Here is a 20,259-nt window from a genome sequence, read left to right as displayed (position 1 = left end):
AAATTCTGGTCTTTAGTCACCTGACTCTCCAAGTTTGGCCGCTTCGGATCATGAGGGAAGTGTAAATGGTTATTTTTGTTTACACCCTTCACCAATTTAAAGATTCTTAACACACTACCACAAACAAAAAGAGCACCACTTTCCAAACAACCCCCCCCCCAAAAAAAAAAAAAAAAATGCAAATGTTGAGGGCAAGCAGGTTTTTGAAGGGATGGTATAGCATTGGTTGAGGTGAAAATTTAGCTTTCAACTTTTTGCAAGATACTTTAAAACCACTTTAGAAAAAGCTGAAAAAGCATACAGTTTTAAGAGGAATTCAAAGTTTATTTGATGAAAATTGGTTTTGAAACGGCTGAGATATCCAAAACAAAGTAAAACAAAGCACTCCCAATGAAAGGTGGGTTCTACCTTTTATTAGGATCAATTTGTTTTGGATATCTCAGCCATTTTAAAACCAATTTTCATCAAATCCCTCTTAGAATTACATGCTCTTTCATATTCCATAACAAGTTTCTCATTATCTAAAAAATCATCATCAAAAAACGTTGGAAACCTCAATCCCCACCTCAACCCAAACTGTACCATCCTTTTAAAGCCAAGGTAACTGAGAAGCAAACACCTTTTTTTTATTAGGTCTATCTAAAACAAGGTATCATGTAGATAGATGTACAATAAAATAAAAGTATCTTTCTTTCAATTCAATGCAAACAAAGAGAAACTGACAAGGAATAAACATAATTTATTACTGAAAAATAGAGCAAAGAAAATGCAATTCCATTGGGATCATCACAAAATGATATTGTCTCTGGAAGCTAAAGATCTGCATTGAAAAAAAAAAATATGTTCAAAATGTAGACTCATTGCTTCTATAATACTGGAGAGCAATGTATAAACATCATGGGGGAATCACAGATTACTCATAAAACATTTCATTTCCGCTCACCAGATTGTTCTGGTCATATTTCTACTGCTCTCATATGACTGACACAAGAGGAAAACATAATCTTCTCTCTGTCATGAAAATTGGATATCTATTCATATGCAAATTTTAGATTGACTGCCTCCACACACACACACACGCACGCACGCATGTGCACACACACACACATACACAGTATGCTAATCTCTAATATTAATTGCTTGCTAAAGGCAAATCAGTAGGGCTGCATATTGGCCATGAACCTCACAGTTACCTATTAATAGTCTCAGATTCCACAGACACGGTATTCATTTGTGAGTCAGATCGTTGCCTATTTCGTGAAAGATGTATGATGTACCAATACCACTACCGTCCCTCTGATAAGCTCTCCCAGTAATATTAATTAGTAAAAGCGGCAACACAATTCCCTCCGTCCATATTGATTGGGAGTAAATTAAATAAAGGTCCACTGCACAACATGAAAATTGTGCTTTATTATACACGCTTGATCAAAATGTGCTCAGAATCTCATTTTACACGAGTGTGGTGGGTAAAGCTCATAAATTAATATAAATTACGGGGAGATGTTCTGGAGAGAGGCGTGTAGCATAAAAAAAAAGCTAACCATGTGCTCAGCTGCATTAGATATAAAAGTAATAGCTAATAATAGATGAGTCACAAATACACAAATGTGAAAACACACACACACACACACACACAACATACCGCATACATACAGTAATCCAACCAAATTTGCTTTATATGATATATTTATAATAATAATATGGAGATATCTCATTGAGCAGGGAATGTCTGTAAACTTGGCAAATTTTAGTGAATTTTAAGTCTCGCAAGGGTTTGTAAACAGTTGCAATGAAATTCACGGACAGTTTTCACTACTGCAACCAGTTTTTCTTGTTACAAAGAAATTTTGAACATGTTCAAAATTTAAAGACCCCAGATTGCATGGGGACGCCACGGAGTCAGTAACGTGGCCCAGCTACGATGTAATGGAGAATCCATGTTAACGAATTGGACATAGCTTTATCACTGATCTCTATAAAATGTATATTTAAAAGTACAGTACCGGTATACATGTACACACACAGCTGAAAAATCTCGACTGGAGTTGACCTTTACCGATGAGCACACGCTTCGATTCACATATTCTCTGACGGGTGCTATTCTTGGTTTTTGAATGTACCCTGATGGGCAGCAAATGAAGATCGATTCAATCGGACCACCCATCATCCCTACAGTACAAGGCCTTTAACCCATTGAGGATGAGTCCCGAGTATACTCGGGCAAGTGCCTATGGGAAATGCGTGATGTAGCAAAATCAGCCCGTCCTCAATGGGTTAAAGTGAGGGCAAAAGCATGATGGGGGAAAACACTATTCTTAATTGCCCCAATGAGTATTAGAAGAACAAGAATAATCTGCAAAATATTGCACTACAAATTTGATGGACTGCTGGCACAACTAGTTTGATGAATCACTATAGAAACATTCAAGGATACCTAGAAATTGATACTTTACACCTATATGTCAGGCAATTAAGTACGGGACTTAAACACTAATCGAGAGGCCTCTATATAACAAAAGGCTGCACACGTATACCATGGCATGTCATTAACTATGGGTGCACTGTAATTTTTTTCATGGACATCTGGGCCAAGGACTGCATTTGCATTATGTTCACTTTATTGCCTCATCCCATTATATTATTACACTACCCATTCTATGACTTCAGGAAAATTATGAATTCTCACATTGCCTTATGAGGATATGATTTCACATTTGACAGTATATTGTGTATCATGCCACAGCTATTGTACATGTAAATACAATGTACAACTCCGAAAGGCATCCTCACATACTGTACATTTTTTTCCACTGATATTGAACATTCATTTCAATCCATATAATACCAAAGACAGTGCTTAGGTATTACATGTACTGTAAAATGACGGTAAGAAGAATTCATCATTGGTCACAATATTCACACACACACACACACACACACACACACATGTAAAAGTGAGGCCACCATATATGACAGCAGCATATGACTATTCATTCTCTAAATATACCTGAGCCATTTATAACATGTTAATGCAGGTATATATATAGATTATGATTACACATTATACAATGGAGAAAGCTGGGAGAGTAAAATTTCCTTATAAAACATATAATAAATCCAGTTCAATCTGCATTGCAGCATGCAACACTCTTTTGTTTGATTTTCTTTTGAAGCATCATATATCTCAAGTAGAACATCTGAAACAACTTATTGCCTGAAGAATGAAGTCCCCCCCCCCCATGAATTAAAAAAAAAGAAGATAAATTAGTATACCTGCTGTAGTATAGCAACTATATAAAGTAAAATTGTGTCCTTTGCATTTCAGCTTTAATAACGAGTAGAAAGGTACATGTAGCAAACCCAAAAGCAGGAAATTTATTCCCCCCCCCCCCCCACTAAGAAAGCAGGTCAATCATACTGCATGAATACCAACTGAAACATGTCTTGTGATACGCTACAGTTACATTATACTGTAAGCCAGAATTCATCATCCATCCCTTTGTTAGTGTGGAGTACTGGATATTCATACTGTATTGAGTCATCCATTACAGATGAGAACATACATTGTATATCAAAGACACCTTCTACGATGCGGTATTTAGGAAGTAAAGCAAGCCCCCTTTTATGCCCCCTGCAAAGAAAGAGTGGGCAAATAGCAGGAGATGAATGGAAAATGCTCTCTCTGTTGTCCACAAAGGGTTTAATGAGTAGGGGATTGTATTTGATAGTGTGGAGTATTGGATATTCATACTGTATCGAGTCATCCTTTTCAGATGATAACATAATTGTATATCAATGACACCTTCTAAGATGTTGCATTTAGGAGGTGAAGCTAACCCCCTTTTTATGCCCCCTACATAGACAGAGCGGGCAAATAGCAGTACGATGAATGGAAAATGTTCTCTTGTCCACAGAGGGTATAATGTGTAGGGAATTGTGTTTAATAGCATGGAGTACATTCATACTGTATCTAGTCATCCTTTACGGATGATGAAATAAAGTGTATGTTAATGACACCTTCTACAATGATCTATGTAGGAGGTGAAGCTACCCCCTTTTTATACCCCCTATTTATGCCCCCTACATAGAAAGAGCGGGCAAATACAATTTTGTAGCAGGACATGAATGGAAAATGTTCTCTCTCTTGTCCACAAAGGGTTAAATGAGTAGGGTATTGTGTTTAATAGTGTGGAGTATTTGATAATTCATACTGTATCAAGTCATCCCTTATACAGATGAGAACATACCGTACATTGTATGTCAATGACACCTTCTACAATGTTGTATTTAGGAGGTGAAGCTAACTTCCTTTTTATGCCCCTACATAGATCTATAGAGTGGGCAAATAACAGGACATGAATGGAAAATGCTCCTCTCTCTTGTCCACAAAGGGTTTAATGAGTAGGGTATTGTGTTTAATAGTGTGGAGTATTGGATATTCATACTGTATCGAGTCATCCTTTTCAGCTGATAACATAATTGTATATCAATGACACCTTCTAAGATGTTGTATTTAGGAGGTGAAGCTAACCCCCTTTTTATGCCCCCTACATAGACAGAGCAGGCAAACAGCAGTACATGAATGGAAAATGTTCTCTCTCTTGTCCACAAAGGTTTAATGTGTAGAGGATTGTATTTAATAGCGTGGAGTATATATTCATGTGGTATCAAGTCATCCTTTACAGATGAAAAAATAAATTGTATGTCAATGACACCTTCTACAATGTTCTAAGTAGGAGGTGACGCTACCCCCTTTTTTATGCCCCCTATATATGCCCCCTACATAGAAAGAGCTGAAAATAACAGGACATGAATGGAAAATCAAATGTTTTCTTTTCTTGTCCACAAAAGGTGTAATGTGTAGGATATTGTGTTTAATAGCATGGAGTGTATTCATACATCATCGAGTCATCCATAGGGAAAACAAATTGTACATGTATATCAATGACACCTTCTACAAAGTTCTATGTCAGAGGTGAAGGTATCCCCTTTTTATGCCCCCTATTTATGCCCCCTACATAGAAAGAGCGGGGAAATAACAGGACCATGAATGGAGAATGCTCTCTTGCTCTTGTCCACAAAGGGTGTAGCTGTATAGGATATCAAACTCAGTGATATCAGATCAAAACAGGAAGTACAATAAACTTGTGCTATTCACATCCCCTACCAAAGATGCACTCTGGGTGTCGGACGTGTAGTCATGTGTACTGAAGGGTCTAAAGGGGTACACAAGAAGACACGTTACCCCTCTCGTTACTCTCAGCAACTTGTTTGTGCATGATGTCAATGGTGTTTTGATGTGGTGGTGCTGTGAGGATTAATGCAATTAACCCATTGAGGATGAGCTGATTTGGCTATAACACACATTTCCCATTGACATCTGCCCAGAGTATACTCAGGACTAGTCTCCAATGGGTTAATGAGCTGTGTGTTGGTTGACTCACTCTCTCCGCCACAATTAGAACCACCCCATAGTGTATTACTTGGCAGGAAAGATGTGTGAAGCACCCTATAAACAGGAAGGAAATGGTTGACTTTTAAACAAATTATGTTTGTAGTACACGTACAAAGGGACAGATGAGTACGAAAGTTCACAACCTTTCAGTAAATACAGTGTCTATGCAGCCAAGTATTGGTACTGCCAGCTATCCATGAAATATAAGGTGTTATGATGTCTAGGACTTTATCAATATAATTCTCAAAAACCAAATATTGAATATACAGCTGTTATTTTCGCGTACAGGTATTTTTGCACATGAGGAGGTCACAAACATTTTTGTGAGATGTTGTTCTCGCGAATTTACACCGACGCTATCATAAACACGCTATCATAAACGCACTATCAAATTAGTGCAAATTAGTGCGAATTTACACCGATGCTATCGCTATCATAAACGCACTATCAACCTAGTGCACGGCAGCATTTTCGAATGTTGTTAAATTCGCGATCCACCTGCGATTCGCGAAATTCACGAAAATCAAACCCCCACGAAAATAACACCTTATACCTGGTTTATCTTTGACACTTACAAATACACAAAGGTGCGATAAACTCTTTGATAACCCGATGTTTACCTAAATCACAAGGAAAAATAAAGATCTAAGCCCTGTTTTATGATGTACATGTATTGTAATTTCTTATTGCACCAAGGCAACTTATACCTCTAACTGAGAAAAAAATAGAAAAGATGCATTTACTCATAATTTGAAATCAGTCAGCAATCTAACTTTACATGTATACATTTTCACAGCTGCTTGCATTTGGGTTTGTTTTCTAATGAAGTTATTGAAGCTGTGTTTGCAATGAAGGTGTCTAGCTTTGTCTGTCATACCAACCACAAACATTACTGATGTCATCATACCAACATTCAGTCGTATTGACGAAGTATTCTGCATTTCTGCTGAGCAGCGGATGAATACATCATATCTCAGGCTTGCTTTAGGCCAATTAATCCCCCGTGGCAGCTGGCCAGCAAGACCTACAAACTAGCTGCACCTCAGCACATCCCTGCCCACACTAAACTCATCTACCATCAACATATAGTCATCATTTATTTTATGGGGAAGAAAAGTTTGCCTGCACCAGCCTCGCCTCCCTTGTGTCATTCGTTTTTAAGTACAGTTCTATATCATATTCAAGGTAGCTTTAATGAAAAAAATGGATAGATCAGACTGCAAAAATGGTACAGTTTCCATGGATTTAACCATTATGTAACACCAGAAAAAACAATTAGTATTGCATATAGATATTTGGTGAAAACAGAGAAAAATTACAGAATATTCAACGAACCAGTTACACCAGATTAAGATTCATGAATAAAAAGAAGCTCACTTTAACCCTTTCTGTGTCAATAAGTCGAATGTGCACAACTCTTTACACACAAACCTATGAGCAGGTAATATCATGTGGCATGCTTTATGTGCCATGGTGGAAACCCCACGTGTGCCACATTCTGAGACACCAACATTATCATGCTTTGGGAAAATATTCTGTTTTTCAAATCCAGTAACTCTTACAGATTTCTATTTAGCTGTGTGCTAAGTAGGAGATAAAATGCCAAGCTTTGTTTGATGTAAATTGTATGTCAAATCTGTTATTGCTTTTCTTTGAAATGACCAGGAAGTACATTATTGTAAAAAGGCATGCCTTTTGCACACAAAATAGTGACAGAAACTTAGACTTTACACACAAACTCAGTAGGGAACACCACTTGCTAGTCGATCACCACATAAAATGCAAGCTATATGTGAGAGGAACGAAATCGCGAGAAACGTTTCATTGTACTGTGGCATTTGGCGATTTATCAATCCGTTTGGGCAGGTTTGTGCGTTTGAGCATAATATGCGAAGTTGGCACGTCATCGACTGAGTCGGGCGTGCGAACGTGGTATATAAAGAGTTAAAGAGAGTCTTACGAATGCTGAGAGACAGACAACAAAACTATAACTAATTTTTCTGTCAAATGTAACATCTGAAACAAAATAGAAAACTTTCCTGAAATAATATTTTATGTATCAACTCTTTTCAAATGCTATCGAGCAGAGATTTATTTCAAAATTGGTCATAAAGAAAAAAAAATGGTTAAATAACTAGGTTCATTATGTATACTTAATAATTGTAAACTGTGAAAATGTGATTTGGGAATGCCACACTGTTAGCATCAGTAATGTTCCCTTTAGATATTTCTTTTCATGTATAATACAGGATTACTCGAGAAGTTGTCAAACCTTTCAAATTATGTGTTGGGTGGCATCCACATGAACTCATAGACCGCTCGTCCTGTCTTCTTCATACAGTTATACCGCTCTGTTAACAAAAATGAATACTGTACGAGCTGAAATTTTCACGTACAGATATTTTCGCAAATTGCTACTTGGAGGACATGTTCGCGTGTTGTTAATTTCGTGGTTGCAAGGGTCTAACTGAAGTTAGTTATCCGAACGTTGTTATTTTCGCGTGTTGTTATTTTTGCAGTTCAAAGGCGATTCGTGAAATTCGCGAAAATAAAACCACCACGAAAATTTCAGCTCGTACAGTACAATACGTTTTAAAGGGGAAATCCAGTCCAAGTATAAAGTTAGTCGCAATATTGGGTGAAAAATAAGGAAGTTATGACATTTTGAAGTTTCGCTAATTTTTAAGAAACAGTTCTTGAATGGTCCATATATAATGCAAATGGCAGAGTGAGAATGTCATCCCCTCACAACTTGCCTTAAAGTTTGTACCTAAAATTTTGAAATTTCCAATTTTTCATTCAAATGTTATTATGCCCAAGGCTTAAATCCTGGTATATCTCACTGATCATTATTCTGAAGGTATTCAATCAGGAATAACATCATGTTTCAGATTTCAGTGACAGAAACATTGAATTTTGATAATTTTTTTTCTACACGATCAATGGAAAATTGTAAGATTATGACATCTTTAGCTCACTCATTTGTATATTCATATATCCACTGTACAAGAACTGTTTTGCGGAAATTAGCAAAACTTCAAAATGTCATAACTGCCTTATTTTTCATCCGATTTCAGTCAATTTTTTACCATTGAACTCGTAAGATTTTAAATACTCTTTTTTTATCAGACTATCTTATATTTGGACTGGATTTCCCCTTTAAAGCATTGTCCAACAACATCATCCTCAAAATCTAAAAGAAAAAAAAATCATCAAAGAAAAGAAGACGAAGAAGAAATAAGGCACTCCTCCAGGCAAGAAGTTTTTAAAATATGACTTACTTGTAAGACATTGTCAGTGATCAAGCCCACACCAATATCCAAGGTGTTTCCAAGCAGTTCATTAATGATATCTGTAAACAAAGCAAGATATACACGTTTGTAAGGTTGGTGAAGAAAAGTGATATTTCAAACATCTGCACACAAAATCCTTTTCCATCTTTTTTACAATGGAAAAATAATGATAGTGAGACTGAAAAGGAAACTATATCATAAGATTACATTTGAGCTAAGTGAGAGTGCATAGCCTTCAACTTTAAATCATGATGTTTTCATTGTGAATTACATATCACACAGGGCAAAACTAGTCAATTTGAAGACCCTGGCTGATTTGTTCATGTTCAAACGGTGACAACATTCTTTATATTAGCACAATGTAATCAAATTTTAATATTAAAGATGATGCTTTTCATTTTCATTTATATCGTTTCTTTATATGTCTAAATCATGTACAAAAAAAAAACATGGCATGGAAAATTGGTTTTGTCACACATTCATAAACACATATTTTGGGTTATTGCATTCATTCACAAGAATTCTTTTTTTTATGGTTACTACTTCTTTTAAAAGTAAGATATGACGGATGAAAAAATAATGTTCCCTCTACTTATATACCCTGTTCATACAGGGGGTGAGCTTTATATGAATTTCTGACATTTAAAACCACAAATTTGATTGAAAGCGAAAGTGTGAAAGTTGTGCAGTTTTATCGGCGGCAGTTGGTCACAACAGCTGGTTTGATTATCTTAGAAATGTTCCCTTGTTGGTTTTTTTAGCAGTTTGTTCTTCTACAGTGTAGTATTCTGGTTGTTTTGTTTGTATTTCTACCCTTCTGATCATCTGATTCTTACAATTTTCGCTAAAACCATCTTGAATAATGTAAGGAATTGCAATTTAGATATAATGAGCCTTCTACACTGGTTGCTATGGACTACTGTTGCTCTAATTCCTCGTCACTCGTGCTCAGTGCCATGCCACCCTGAACAACCCAGATCTAACCTACGTACTCCCATTTTGTCCTAATTCCTATCAACTTTAGTGTCTCTTTTCAAATAGCCACAATATGCACCTGAATTATATACAGTCTGGCGAGGTTCAATTTCTTTAAAAACAATACATTATTCACAACGTCAGGAGTCAGAAAGCCAGTTTTGATGTCCGGTATGGGGGCGTTGAGGGTAGTTTAAAAGCAGTTGTACTTTAACACGACAGCATTGTATCGATGCACTACTCATGATGAAAAATCACCGAGATGAGGTGTCTTCAATCTATCGTAATATCTCCAGGATTAAAATGATGTGGGGGGGGGGGGGGTATTGCATGTGTAAATTCATTATGGCACTACTTGAATGCCCAAACCAGTATGAGCTAGCTACTATTTACTCATGTTATACACATACAAAAAAAGCAGGATGTCAATTGCTATCCAAATACCTAGATTTTTTTTTTTTTTTAACCACTCAGGTGGACAGAAATGCTGTAAAAACAGAGATGTTTGCAAGCATTTTGATTTTTCAAATTTAGTGAGAGCAAAGATTTGCAAAATCAAAATGCACGTAAAAGTTTTTTGTCTACACTATGTACTGAATGCCAGTGGCAATTCGCAAAATTTCTATGCCACGAAAAAGGCTGTCGGCTCCAATACATGAAAATGTCATGCTGTGAAAGTATAACATGTATCTTGCTTTACAGTATCCTGCTACACATTTTGTACGTACCAATTGCAATAATTTGTCACTCAAACTGCGCATGCTCAAAATTTACCAAAATGGTGATCCTTGCCCCTGTGTTCTATGCTGTTGTGATGTGTGTTTTAAATGACGGGATTAAAAAAAAAAAAAAATCAATATTATTTGCTCCAGCATCCATACACATGCAGAATCATTACATGATTTGTCAAATTACTGGAATAATTCTGACATAATCGCAAGATTTCTTTGGATTAAGATCACGACACTGATCGCACTATTCAGTGAGATTTCTGGAGGTCCACGTTAGCAAAAATTGTACTATTAAGATCATAACGCATATCTCGAGATTTGCCTCCCACTAAATTCACGTTAGTGTGAAATCCACTTCTGAAATTTCAAAGGAAAATTGAAAATAAAAAAGGAGACCTCCCACGTACAAACAAGCACTCCGGCAGGTGGAAATTGACCTCAGCTATGGCACGAAATCACAAAAGCCTATTCAATGTGAAAATTACTCGGCTGGCACAGCGCACACACAACAAGGGCATATAAAAAGCATGTGGTTACCCTGGTAACCACTCAAACAAGTTGATGGGCATCAGAGGCTTTCCCCTCAACAACCATATCTCCAATCATCCAATTAATCTTGTTTCTATCTCCACAGTACACTGCACACTGGCTGCTGCTTGTTATGGCAACCATCACATTATGTCTTCCAGAATAGGTATTTGCCCAATGCAAATCTTTGCTGATTAATTGGACAAGTCGGACAAAAATGAGCACATCAAAAGGAAACATCATGAAAAGTAGAAGACAATACATGTCCTGTTCAACCTGTGGCTAGAGAGAAAATTTGCATGATCCTTTAGAAAGTTAGAATTTCATTATCATTTCATACAAATTCAACCTGTTGAAGACTAGTCCTGAGTAGACTCGAGCAGGTGTCTACGAGAAATGCGCGTAATAGCAAAAATCAGCCCGTCCTCAGTGGGTTAAAGGGGAAATCCAGTCCAAATATAACTAGTCTGATAGAAAAGAGTAAAATTTTATGAGTTAAATGGTAAAAATTTGACTGAAATCGGATGAAAAATAAGGAAGTTGTGACATTTTTGAAGTTTTGATAATTTGGGCAAAACAGTTCTTGTACAGTGGATATGAATATGCAAATGAGTGAGCTACGCTTGTAACTGTGTCATACCCTCACAATTTTCCATTGATCGTGTACAAAAAAAAAAATGATGAAAATTCAATGTTTCTGTCATTGAAGTCTGAAATATGTTATTCCTGATTGAATCACTTCAGAATATTGAGCAGTTAGATATAGCGAGGATTTGAGCCTCTGGCATAATTGTGCTTGAATGAAAAACTAGAAATTTCAACATTTTATGTGCAAACTATATGATAAGTTGTGAAGGGACAATGTACCTCATGCTCAATTAGCCATTTGCATATTCATATTGACTGTTCAAGAACTATTTCCCCAAAAAAAATATCTTAACTTCAAAATGTCATAACTTCCTTATTTTTTATCCGATTTTGATCAAAATTATACCATTGAACTTGTAATATTCTACTCTTTCTTATCAGACTAACCTATATTTGGACTGGATTTTCCCCTTTAATATGACTTTTTTTTGCGGGGGGCGAGACTTTCTTAAATGCATATATATTGGACTGAGTTGCATGAATCAACAAATTCATTCAGACAGTTCAGTAAACTAATTATCTTTTCCTTGACTGACGAGGAAAGAGAACGTTTTTCATTAGACATCTCGTTGATATGAAATGCAATGTAAGCACAGACATTGTACACATTGTATGTATTGGAAGCAAAAGTGAAATTTGTGAGAACTTCAAAACCAAGAAAGATATACTTGAAAGAAGCTGACAGGGAAATGAATACCAAGTGCTGTTTTTAATGTTGAAGCAACATGATTCCTCTTCTGTTCTCCTAAAAACAACAGGAAATGATTGAAGAAACAAACATACCAGGAAATGAATGCAAAAAAAAAAAATGTTTGACTACAGCAGACTCATTTGCAAATATCATAAAAGTGAAAGATCATAAAGTCTCTATTAGAAACTCACAATGGCTGATTTCACACAAACGGAGAGTGTGTAATGAATACCAAGTGCTGTTTTTAATGTTGAAGCAACATGATTCCTCTTCTGTTCTCCTAAAAACAACAGGAAATGATTGAAGAAACAAACATACCAGGAAATGAATGCAAAAAAAAAAAATGTTTGACTACAGCAGACTCATTTGCAAATATCATAAAAGTGAAAGATCATAAAGTCTCTATTAGAAACTCACAATGGCTGATTTCACACAAACGGAGAGTGTGTAATGAATACCAAGTGCTGTTTTTAATGTTGAAGCAACATGATTCCTCTTCTGTTCTCCTAAAAACAACAGGAAATGATTGAAGAAACAAACATACCAGGAAATGAATGCAAAAAAAAAAAAGTTTGACTACAGCAGACTCATTTGCAAATATCATAAAAGTGAAAGATCATAAAGTCTCTATCAGAAACTCACAATGGCTGATTTCACACAAATGGAGAGTGTGTAATTTGAATCACGATTCTAATCACGATCATAATTCAAATGATACATTTTGGCCGTGTGTATTCAATCTTGAATCTCAGAGGGTGATTTGAGTTGTAAATCAAATTGTACTTCAAATGACAGTCGGCTGTGTTCCCCGATGACGTTTCTCCAGAATTGCAGATGAATCAGTCATGTGTCTGGATTGACCTCCAAATCATGTTTTTAGAGGGCAAAGGTTACAGCGACCTTTCAGCTTCTTTTAAAGAAAAAAAAATGCTTCTTGCCACTCAAGAGTGATTGATCAGAACTCGGAAAGAAAACACACCTCCTCTCTTCACTCTGAAATTCCAAATTGTAGAATCCATGAAGCCTTCTGCAGTCCTGTATACAGCTGATGATTCTAATTGTAATTACAATTGTACTTGTAATTCAGTATTGCTAATTTACTTTTCTCGACCCATATGAAAAGAACCTATGTTTTATCTCTTAGAATGACACGATAATGGAATCATGTCGGACTATATCATGTTTCATTTCTATCCTTGCATGCCTTGATTCATGTTAGAATAGGTGTATGTATGTTTTTTACTGGAAGACACTCTAATAATCATCTATAATTCAGACAGAAAGCTAATAGCCAGATAGGGCTACACACATACTTTTTCAAACCCCATAAATCAAACCATAGTAAAGGAAGAGCGACAATACAATGTTGTTTGACTATTAAAGCACCAAGAGTAGAGTCTGTGCTATTAAAAGAAGTACAACGTACAATGTCTTGTACCGGTTGCTTGCTACACAGTCGTGTACTGTACCACTAGACTGAATCCTTTTCCCTCCTCAACAACAAAAAATAACATAAATCCAATGTCACAGCGAGGTTCAATGACTAGACCCAGAGTCATCCAGTTACCATAGGAACATGAAATCACCCTGAAGGACCTTTGCACACAATAAAAGTTGAACTCATGAATCTCATAAATTAATGTGCGGGGAAAGAGAGAGAAAGAGTGAAGAGGCAGGGGAAACTACATTATGTCTGATATGCAAACTGTACCTTGACCGAACAGGTTGCTTGTTGTCATGTCACACAAACACACACACACCCTCACACACACACACACCCACACACACACACACGCACCCACACACATGCATGCACGTACACACACACACAAATACTAGATTCCATAGAGAAGGCAAAGCATGTCAATAAAATAACCTGCTGCCTTTGAGATTCAAATTTCTTCCGTGGTCTGACATCCTGAAATGTTTCATGGAAGATGTCATTTCTATTTCTCAGTAGAGTGACGCTGTGACTACTGTATTAAAAGGACAACACACCATCAGAGTACTCTCTAAAAAGAATCGAGTGAAAATATTCACTCTTAAAAAGAGTGAATATAAAAAAGAGTGAATTTAGAGTGAGATTGGAGTGAATTTTGAGTGAAAATGTTCATTTTCACTCATTTTGGAGTGACCTCAGGGATCACTCGAAGACTTTGGAGTGATCCCTGAGGTCACTTTAAAACGAGTGAGAGTGAACATTTTCACTCAAAATTCACTCCAATTTCACTCTAAATTCACTCTTTTTTGTATTCACTCTTTTAGGAGTGAATATTTTCACTCTATTTTTTTTAGAGAGTACACCATCAGAGTTCGCTATCTTGATAAGGATAATGAGATCCATTGAATGAAAGGTGAAGAAACACAGATAACATACTGGCAATGGTTTGAGCAAATTTGAACACTATTTATGACGGTTATTATCATTTTGGAATATCATAGAGTGGTCTATACAAGGCACAGAAAAAATGTAGTGGAACCTGAATGTATAGATCACTATCATATTTCTCCCCCATCTGTTTTCATTCACACAAGCAAGCAAATTGTCAACAGATTCAAAGAACAGAACCTACTATCCACATTATCCCATCAAGCTCTCAGGTTTGCAAGTTTGCTGAAGACATTATCACCATGTCCTCATCAAATGGGCCAATTCTGAACTTCATGTGTAAATCCTATTTGAAGGAAAAATAGTAAAACTGTTTAAGTCAAGTAAATCTGTAGAAAATTAGTATAATATGTGACCCTGCACCACAAAACCAACAAAAAGTTGCCAGACATGGAATTTCAGTTAAGGGCAGATTCTGAAAGAGCAGACTCTAAGCTTTAAAATGATGTATAACTCAATACAAATGGACTCCCCTATAAACCTACCTAAATACTGGTAAGAAAGCAAGCACTCTGGAAAAGTGTGAACTGAGAAAAGAGGCGCTGAAGTACACGGTCTATTCATGCGCTTAATCTTTACCAAGCCGTGCTAGCTGTGCCTTGAAAGGGACAAAACACAGAGTGTAAACCACTGGAGCAACAACAATGAAGGAATTATCAGATTAAGCTGAAATTAAGCATGTTCTATTAGCACATTCTGCCCATGATTAACGCTAACTTTCAAAGCAGTAGCGTCATCCTTTCAAAAGTTATTAGACTTGAAAGTGAAGAGTAAAGGATTTCAAGACATGAAAAGCGGCCTCTAAGACAAGCCTGATCATTCTACTCTTCCTTAAAAAAGGGTTGTAGAAAAACTGCTAAAAACACACTTTCCCATTCATGTTATGATACCAAACTGAGGAAAAATGTAGAAGAAGGATAGCTCTTTCAGAAAATATGAAAAACTCAATATTGACTTGGATGAACCATTTCACCTTTTTTGAGTCCTCACTTAAAATCAAGGGATGCGACTTTTTGTTTGTTTTGTGGTGCACGGTCACATTTAGCCCCTTGACAAGAACATCTAGTCATGCTGTAAAATCGCATGGTTTCTATCTGAGCTGACTTGCATTATAGATACAGTGTGTAGAAGAAAAGCTAAATACTGACAAGGGTCTAAAAAAATCCTTTTGGGGGGATATAATATGAGCTTCAACAACGGTTGACTCAAATCATTATTGGATAGACAAACTACAACTGTAGTACATGTTTAAACTGTTCAGCAAATGATATATATTTGTCCATCAGTCACATAAAAATATATTACTGTATCAACAAGAAAGACTACTGAACTACATGATGACTCCACATCTTGTGCAAAATTTGTCCAGGTGCAGCTGAAAATAGACATCATGTCTGATAATATTGTCATATTTGCGCAACATGCCACAAAAGGAGAGAATCGTTTCTTAATTAGTTTGCTGTGGGAAGACTCTCGCAAGGCTTGTGTCGAGCGAGAGAGAGAGACACATAGAGAGAAGCGATTTCATTACAAAGTCTGCCTGAGGTTAGATGGGGATTCAAAACGGAGACAGTACGTATTGTAAGACTTGACACTGGGGCAGGTGTAGGCAGTTTCACATATACAATGGCCGGAGTGGTTAATTGAAATCACTCTGCTTGATGAAATTCAGGTCGTGCATGAAATAAAAATCTGCATACTCTGTATTCCTAATGAGATCATCTCATTTCCTTCCAAGGCAGTTCAAATTTCTGGTCATTGTCAAAACATGATGCATGCAACTGAATATTTAGTATCACTTTAATCTGATTTCACTCTTTCATCTTTTTCTTCTTATTGTTTTCTTTTAGATGCAGAGCAAATGCCATGAAGTTTAACAACAATATGAGCAAAACTTAAAATCTTCAGTCTGGACATTTTGAGGCAAAAATCATTAACAGTGAAACCTGTGACAAAACCTTATCCAGGGTGAGAAACAAAGCAGTCTTCTTTGGCAAGTGATCTTTATCATTAATTAAGATTCACAAAATGTAAAATTAAATGTTGTATAAATTCACCACATACATTGCATACAGTGGTCTACATTAACAAGCAGCCTCTATGCACAGGTCGTCATTACAGGATATTTGAGTCCTGCATTACTACACGCATTGGAAATCAAACTAAGAAAAAAATAAAACAAATTTAACAGAAAAAAAAAATCAACCTGATATTGAAAAAAGAAAAGAAAAAAAGAAGGAATTTATACCGGATGTGCACCCAAGGGGTTTTACCTCCTGATTATGGCATAATGCCCGGCGACATATGGCAATATGAAAAGAGTAATAAAAATTATATTACTATTCCAGGGACAGGTGCACTCTGCATCAATAGTAATAAACCCCTATCATTGTCAGTGTAATTGATGACCCTAAAGTAACGAGCACAATGTACATTTTTTTGTCTCATAATGCATCTCATAGTCCATATTAGAACAGCTTATATTCTTGAGATATATATTAAAATACTATAAATTAACGATTTATGACTGATGCCTCATTTCTCTTGTTGACTGAGAATGAACTCAAACACAATTACCACAATTCTCCAAGTTTAATAGAGTTGTGTGAGTAAACTTCTCCTTGACTACTATCTATGCTGTCTCACAAAATAACTCTGTGAAGCAAAGGGAAACTTTTCTTTTGATGGAAGGATCATATGCTCATTTATTCTTCTCAGAAAAGCAATAAAATAGACAACACACAGGGAAATAGAAGAAAATCTGTTTTAGAATTTTACAACTTATAGCCTAAATAAACACGTGAATACAGTTATATCAACATGATAGGGTGATGTAAAAATGACTCTAGAGGCCTCCTGGACCTGTCACCACAATTAAACCAGAGTATATCTTTATTGCTTTGAAAATGATTCCAAGTGCTTATAAATCACAAAGCAAATCGACTATACAGTATCATCAGCCTGCATAATATAATAATTATGGAATCATTGTAACTTGAGGCTTCATGGAAATGCAACATTTTATAGAGATGATAAAATCTTACAATTGTAGTTAGTTTTCTATATCATGACCCTTTTTTTAATCAAGATACCTCAAGGGTATCACACATGTTTGCCAACATACAAAAATGTAATCAAGCTTTTAATTTTTCCATCATAAAAATTTCAAAAAGGGACATGTTAAGTGGGTATGAAGCAATATTACACAACGATTAAATTTGATCTTTCTCTTTTATACAAAAGTGTGTGTACAGTATGCGTCACTGTATTTTTCTAGTGGTGTGTAACATTACGTGTATATCCTGGATAACTTGTAAACTTGCCATAACCATATTTATGCGTACAATGTGTAAATGTAGTTGTATCTGGTGGTTTACAAGCGAACAAATACCTCTCTATTTAACCCCTCATCCTGTTTTTGGCAGTTGAGCCAGTTGAGCCGACAACCATGGCTTCCATGGTTTCCAACTAACAAGGATGGGGGACAATTAACTGCCCAGTATTTGCTTCCTTTCGAGGACATACACAAAGGCCAAATTACACCGCAGCATTGTATTCCTTGACACACAAATATCTAAATTGCACTCTCAAGGATCTTATGTATTATTCTATCTCAAATATGATCCCCCCCCCCCCACGAGAAAATGGCCAAAATCCTAACTAATTCCCTTCACATGATGATATGTATTGATTGATGATAAAACAAATTGTATTTCAAGTACACATTTCCATATATAGTGGAGCGGCATAGCTTGAAAAATTAGAGGAATTGTGCATATTATGATAAAAGCACCAAATTTCGCACACATGTTGACAATTACATTAGACATAAATTCAGATATTGGGCCATCGAAGATAGCGCCCTCGACGGCCATGGCAGCCATTTGTTAAAATGGCCGCCATGAATGTCATTTTTCGTAAAAATTTACAAATTTCAGAAGGGAAAATCAATAAGATTTTGCAAACAAGTGGGAAATAACATTCAAAATAAATTTAGATATTGGGCCACCGTAAATTACGCCCTCAACGGTAATGGCAGCCATTTTTCAAAATGGCCGCCACAAATGCCATTTTTCGCAAAAAATCACAAAGTTCAGAAGGGAAAATCAGTAAGATTTTGCAAACAAGTGGAAAATAACATTTAAAATAAATGTAGATATTGGGCCATCGAAAATAGCGCCCTCAACGGCCAAAGCAGCCATTTTTTCAAAATGGCCGCCTTAAATGCCATTTTTTTGTAGAAATTTACAAATTTCAGAAGGGAAAATCAATAAGATTTTGCAAACGTGTCGGACATAGCATAAAAAAAGTTCTGATATTGGGCCATCGCAAATTGCGCCCTCAACGGCCATGACAGGGATTTTTCAAAAAGGCCGCTATAAATGCCAGTTTTCATAAATTTTACACATTTTAGAAGGGAAAATCAATAAGATTTTGCCAACGAGTGGGATATAACATTTGGAATAAATTTAGATATTGGGCCATCGCAAATTGCGTCCCCTAACGGTCATGGCAGCCATTATTTCATAAATGGTCGCCATAAACGCAATTTTTCGCAAAAAATCAAAAATTTCAGAAAGGAAAATCAACAAGATTTTGCAAACGAGTTGAAAATAGAATTCGACATATATTTAGATGTTGGGCCATCGCAAACTGCGCCCTCAGCGCCAATGGCAGCTTGTTTAAAATTGGCTGCCATAAATACCACCTTTTTCTCCGAATTTACTTATTCCAGAAGGAAAAGACAGTGAGATCTTGCACTCAATTCAAAATTTTCGTTTGAAATACATCTTGCGCCTATGTATTATATTATTGTAAATAGCGCCCTCAATGGCCATTGCAGCCATTTTCAAAATAGCCACCGTGGATTCCATTTTCTTTTATTTCCTGATTTCACAAAAGGAAAAGTCAATAAGATTTTGCACACAATTTGAAAATTATGTTTGAAATAAATATTTGTATTAGATTATTATAATACTGCTCTCAACGGCCATGGCCGCCATATGCCAAAATTGCTGCCATTGTCATAATTATTTTGCTTTAAAAAATGGTAATTTCAGAAAGAAAAGTCAACAAATGTGTACATAAATTGAAAATCATGTTTAAAATCAAACAATATATCTATATTGCATTAACTTTAGAAATTGTTCCTTCGCAAATTTTCAAGAAGAAAAAAATGCTTATAACGGTAATTGCAGCCATTTTCCAATATGGCTGTCATAAATGCCATTTTTCTTAAATGAAGATGTCCTAATGCCGGAAGAAGACAGTAAATATTTTTTTTTTTTGGCGCAAGTTGACAATACATATAAAGAAGTTTAGATATTGGGCCATCATAAACTGTGTTCTCATTGGCTATTTCAGCTATCTGTCAAAATGGCTACAATACACTCTTCTTTTTTTTTTGTCTTGAAAATTTGCTTTAACTTCAGAAGGAGAGGACAGTAGAATACTCACAGAGACATTATATAATCTGAAATATGGTGTTACGGAAATCATTTGAGGAACATTTGAAATAAACAAGGCAAATGCTTAGCAATTATATC

The 20,259-nt window shown here is 36.0% G+C and overlaps 1 protein-coding gene across 1 annotated transcript in view; it reads right to left on the bottom strand.

The window, feature by feature from the left end:
• The window catches only part of LOC140241944 (prominin-1-A-like), an 80,820-nt gene that overhangs the window by 40,400 nt on the left and 20,161 nt on the right, over window positions 1-20,259 (bottom strand). The window contains exon 3 of the mRNA XM_072321691.1: window positions 8,740-8,810. Within this exon, the coding sequence (XP_072177792.1) occupies window positions 8,740-8,810 (71 nt within the window). The remainder of the gene's footprint in view (window positions 1-8,739; window positions 8,811-20,259) is intronic.

Source organism: Diadema setosum, chromosome 18, assembly GCF_964275005.1.
Source record: "Diadema setosum chromosome 18, eeDiaSeto1, whole genome shotgun sequence".
Classification (NCBI taxonomy): Eukaryota; Metazoa; Echinodermata; class Echinoidea; order Diadematoida; family Diadematidae; genus Diadema; species Diadema setosum.
The sequence above is the reverse complement of the archived record's forward strand: the minus strand, read 5'-3'. Positions and strand labels throughout refer to the sequence as shown.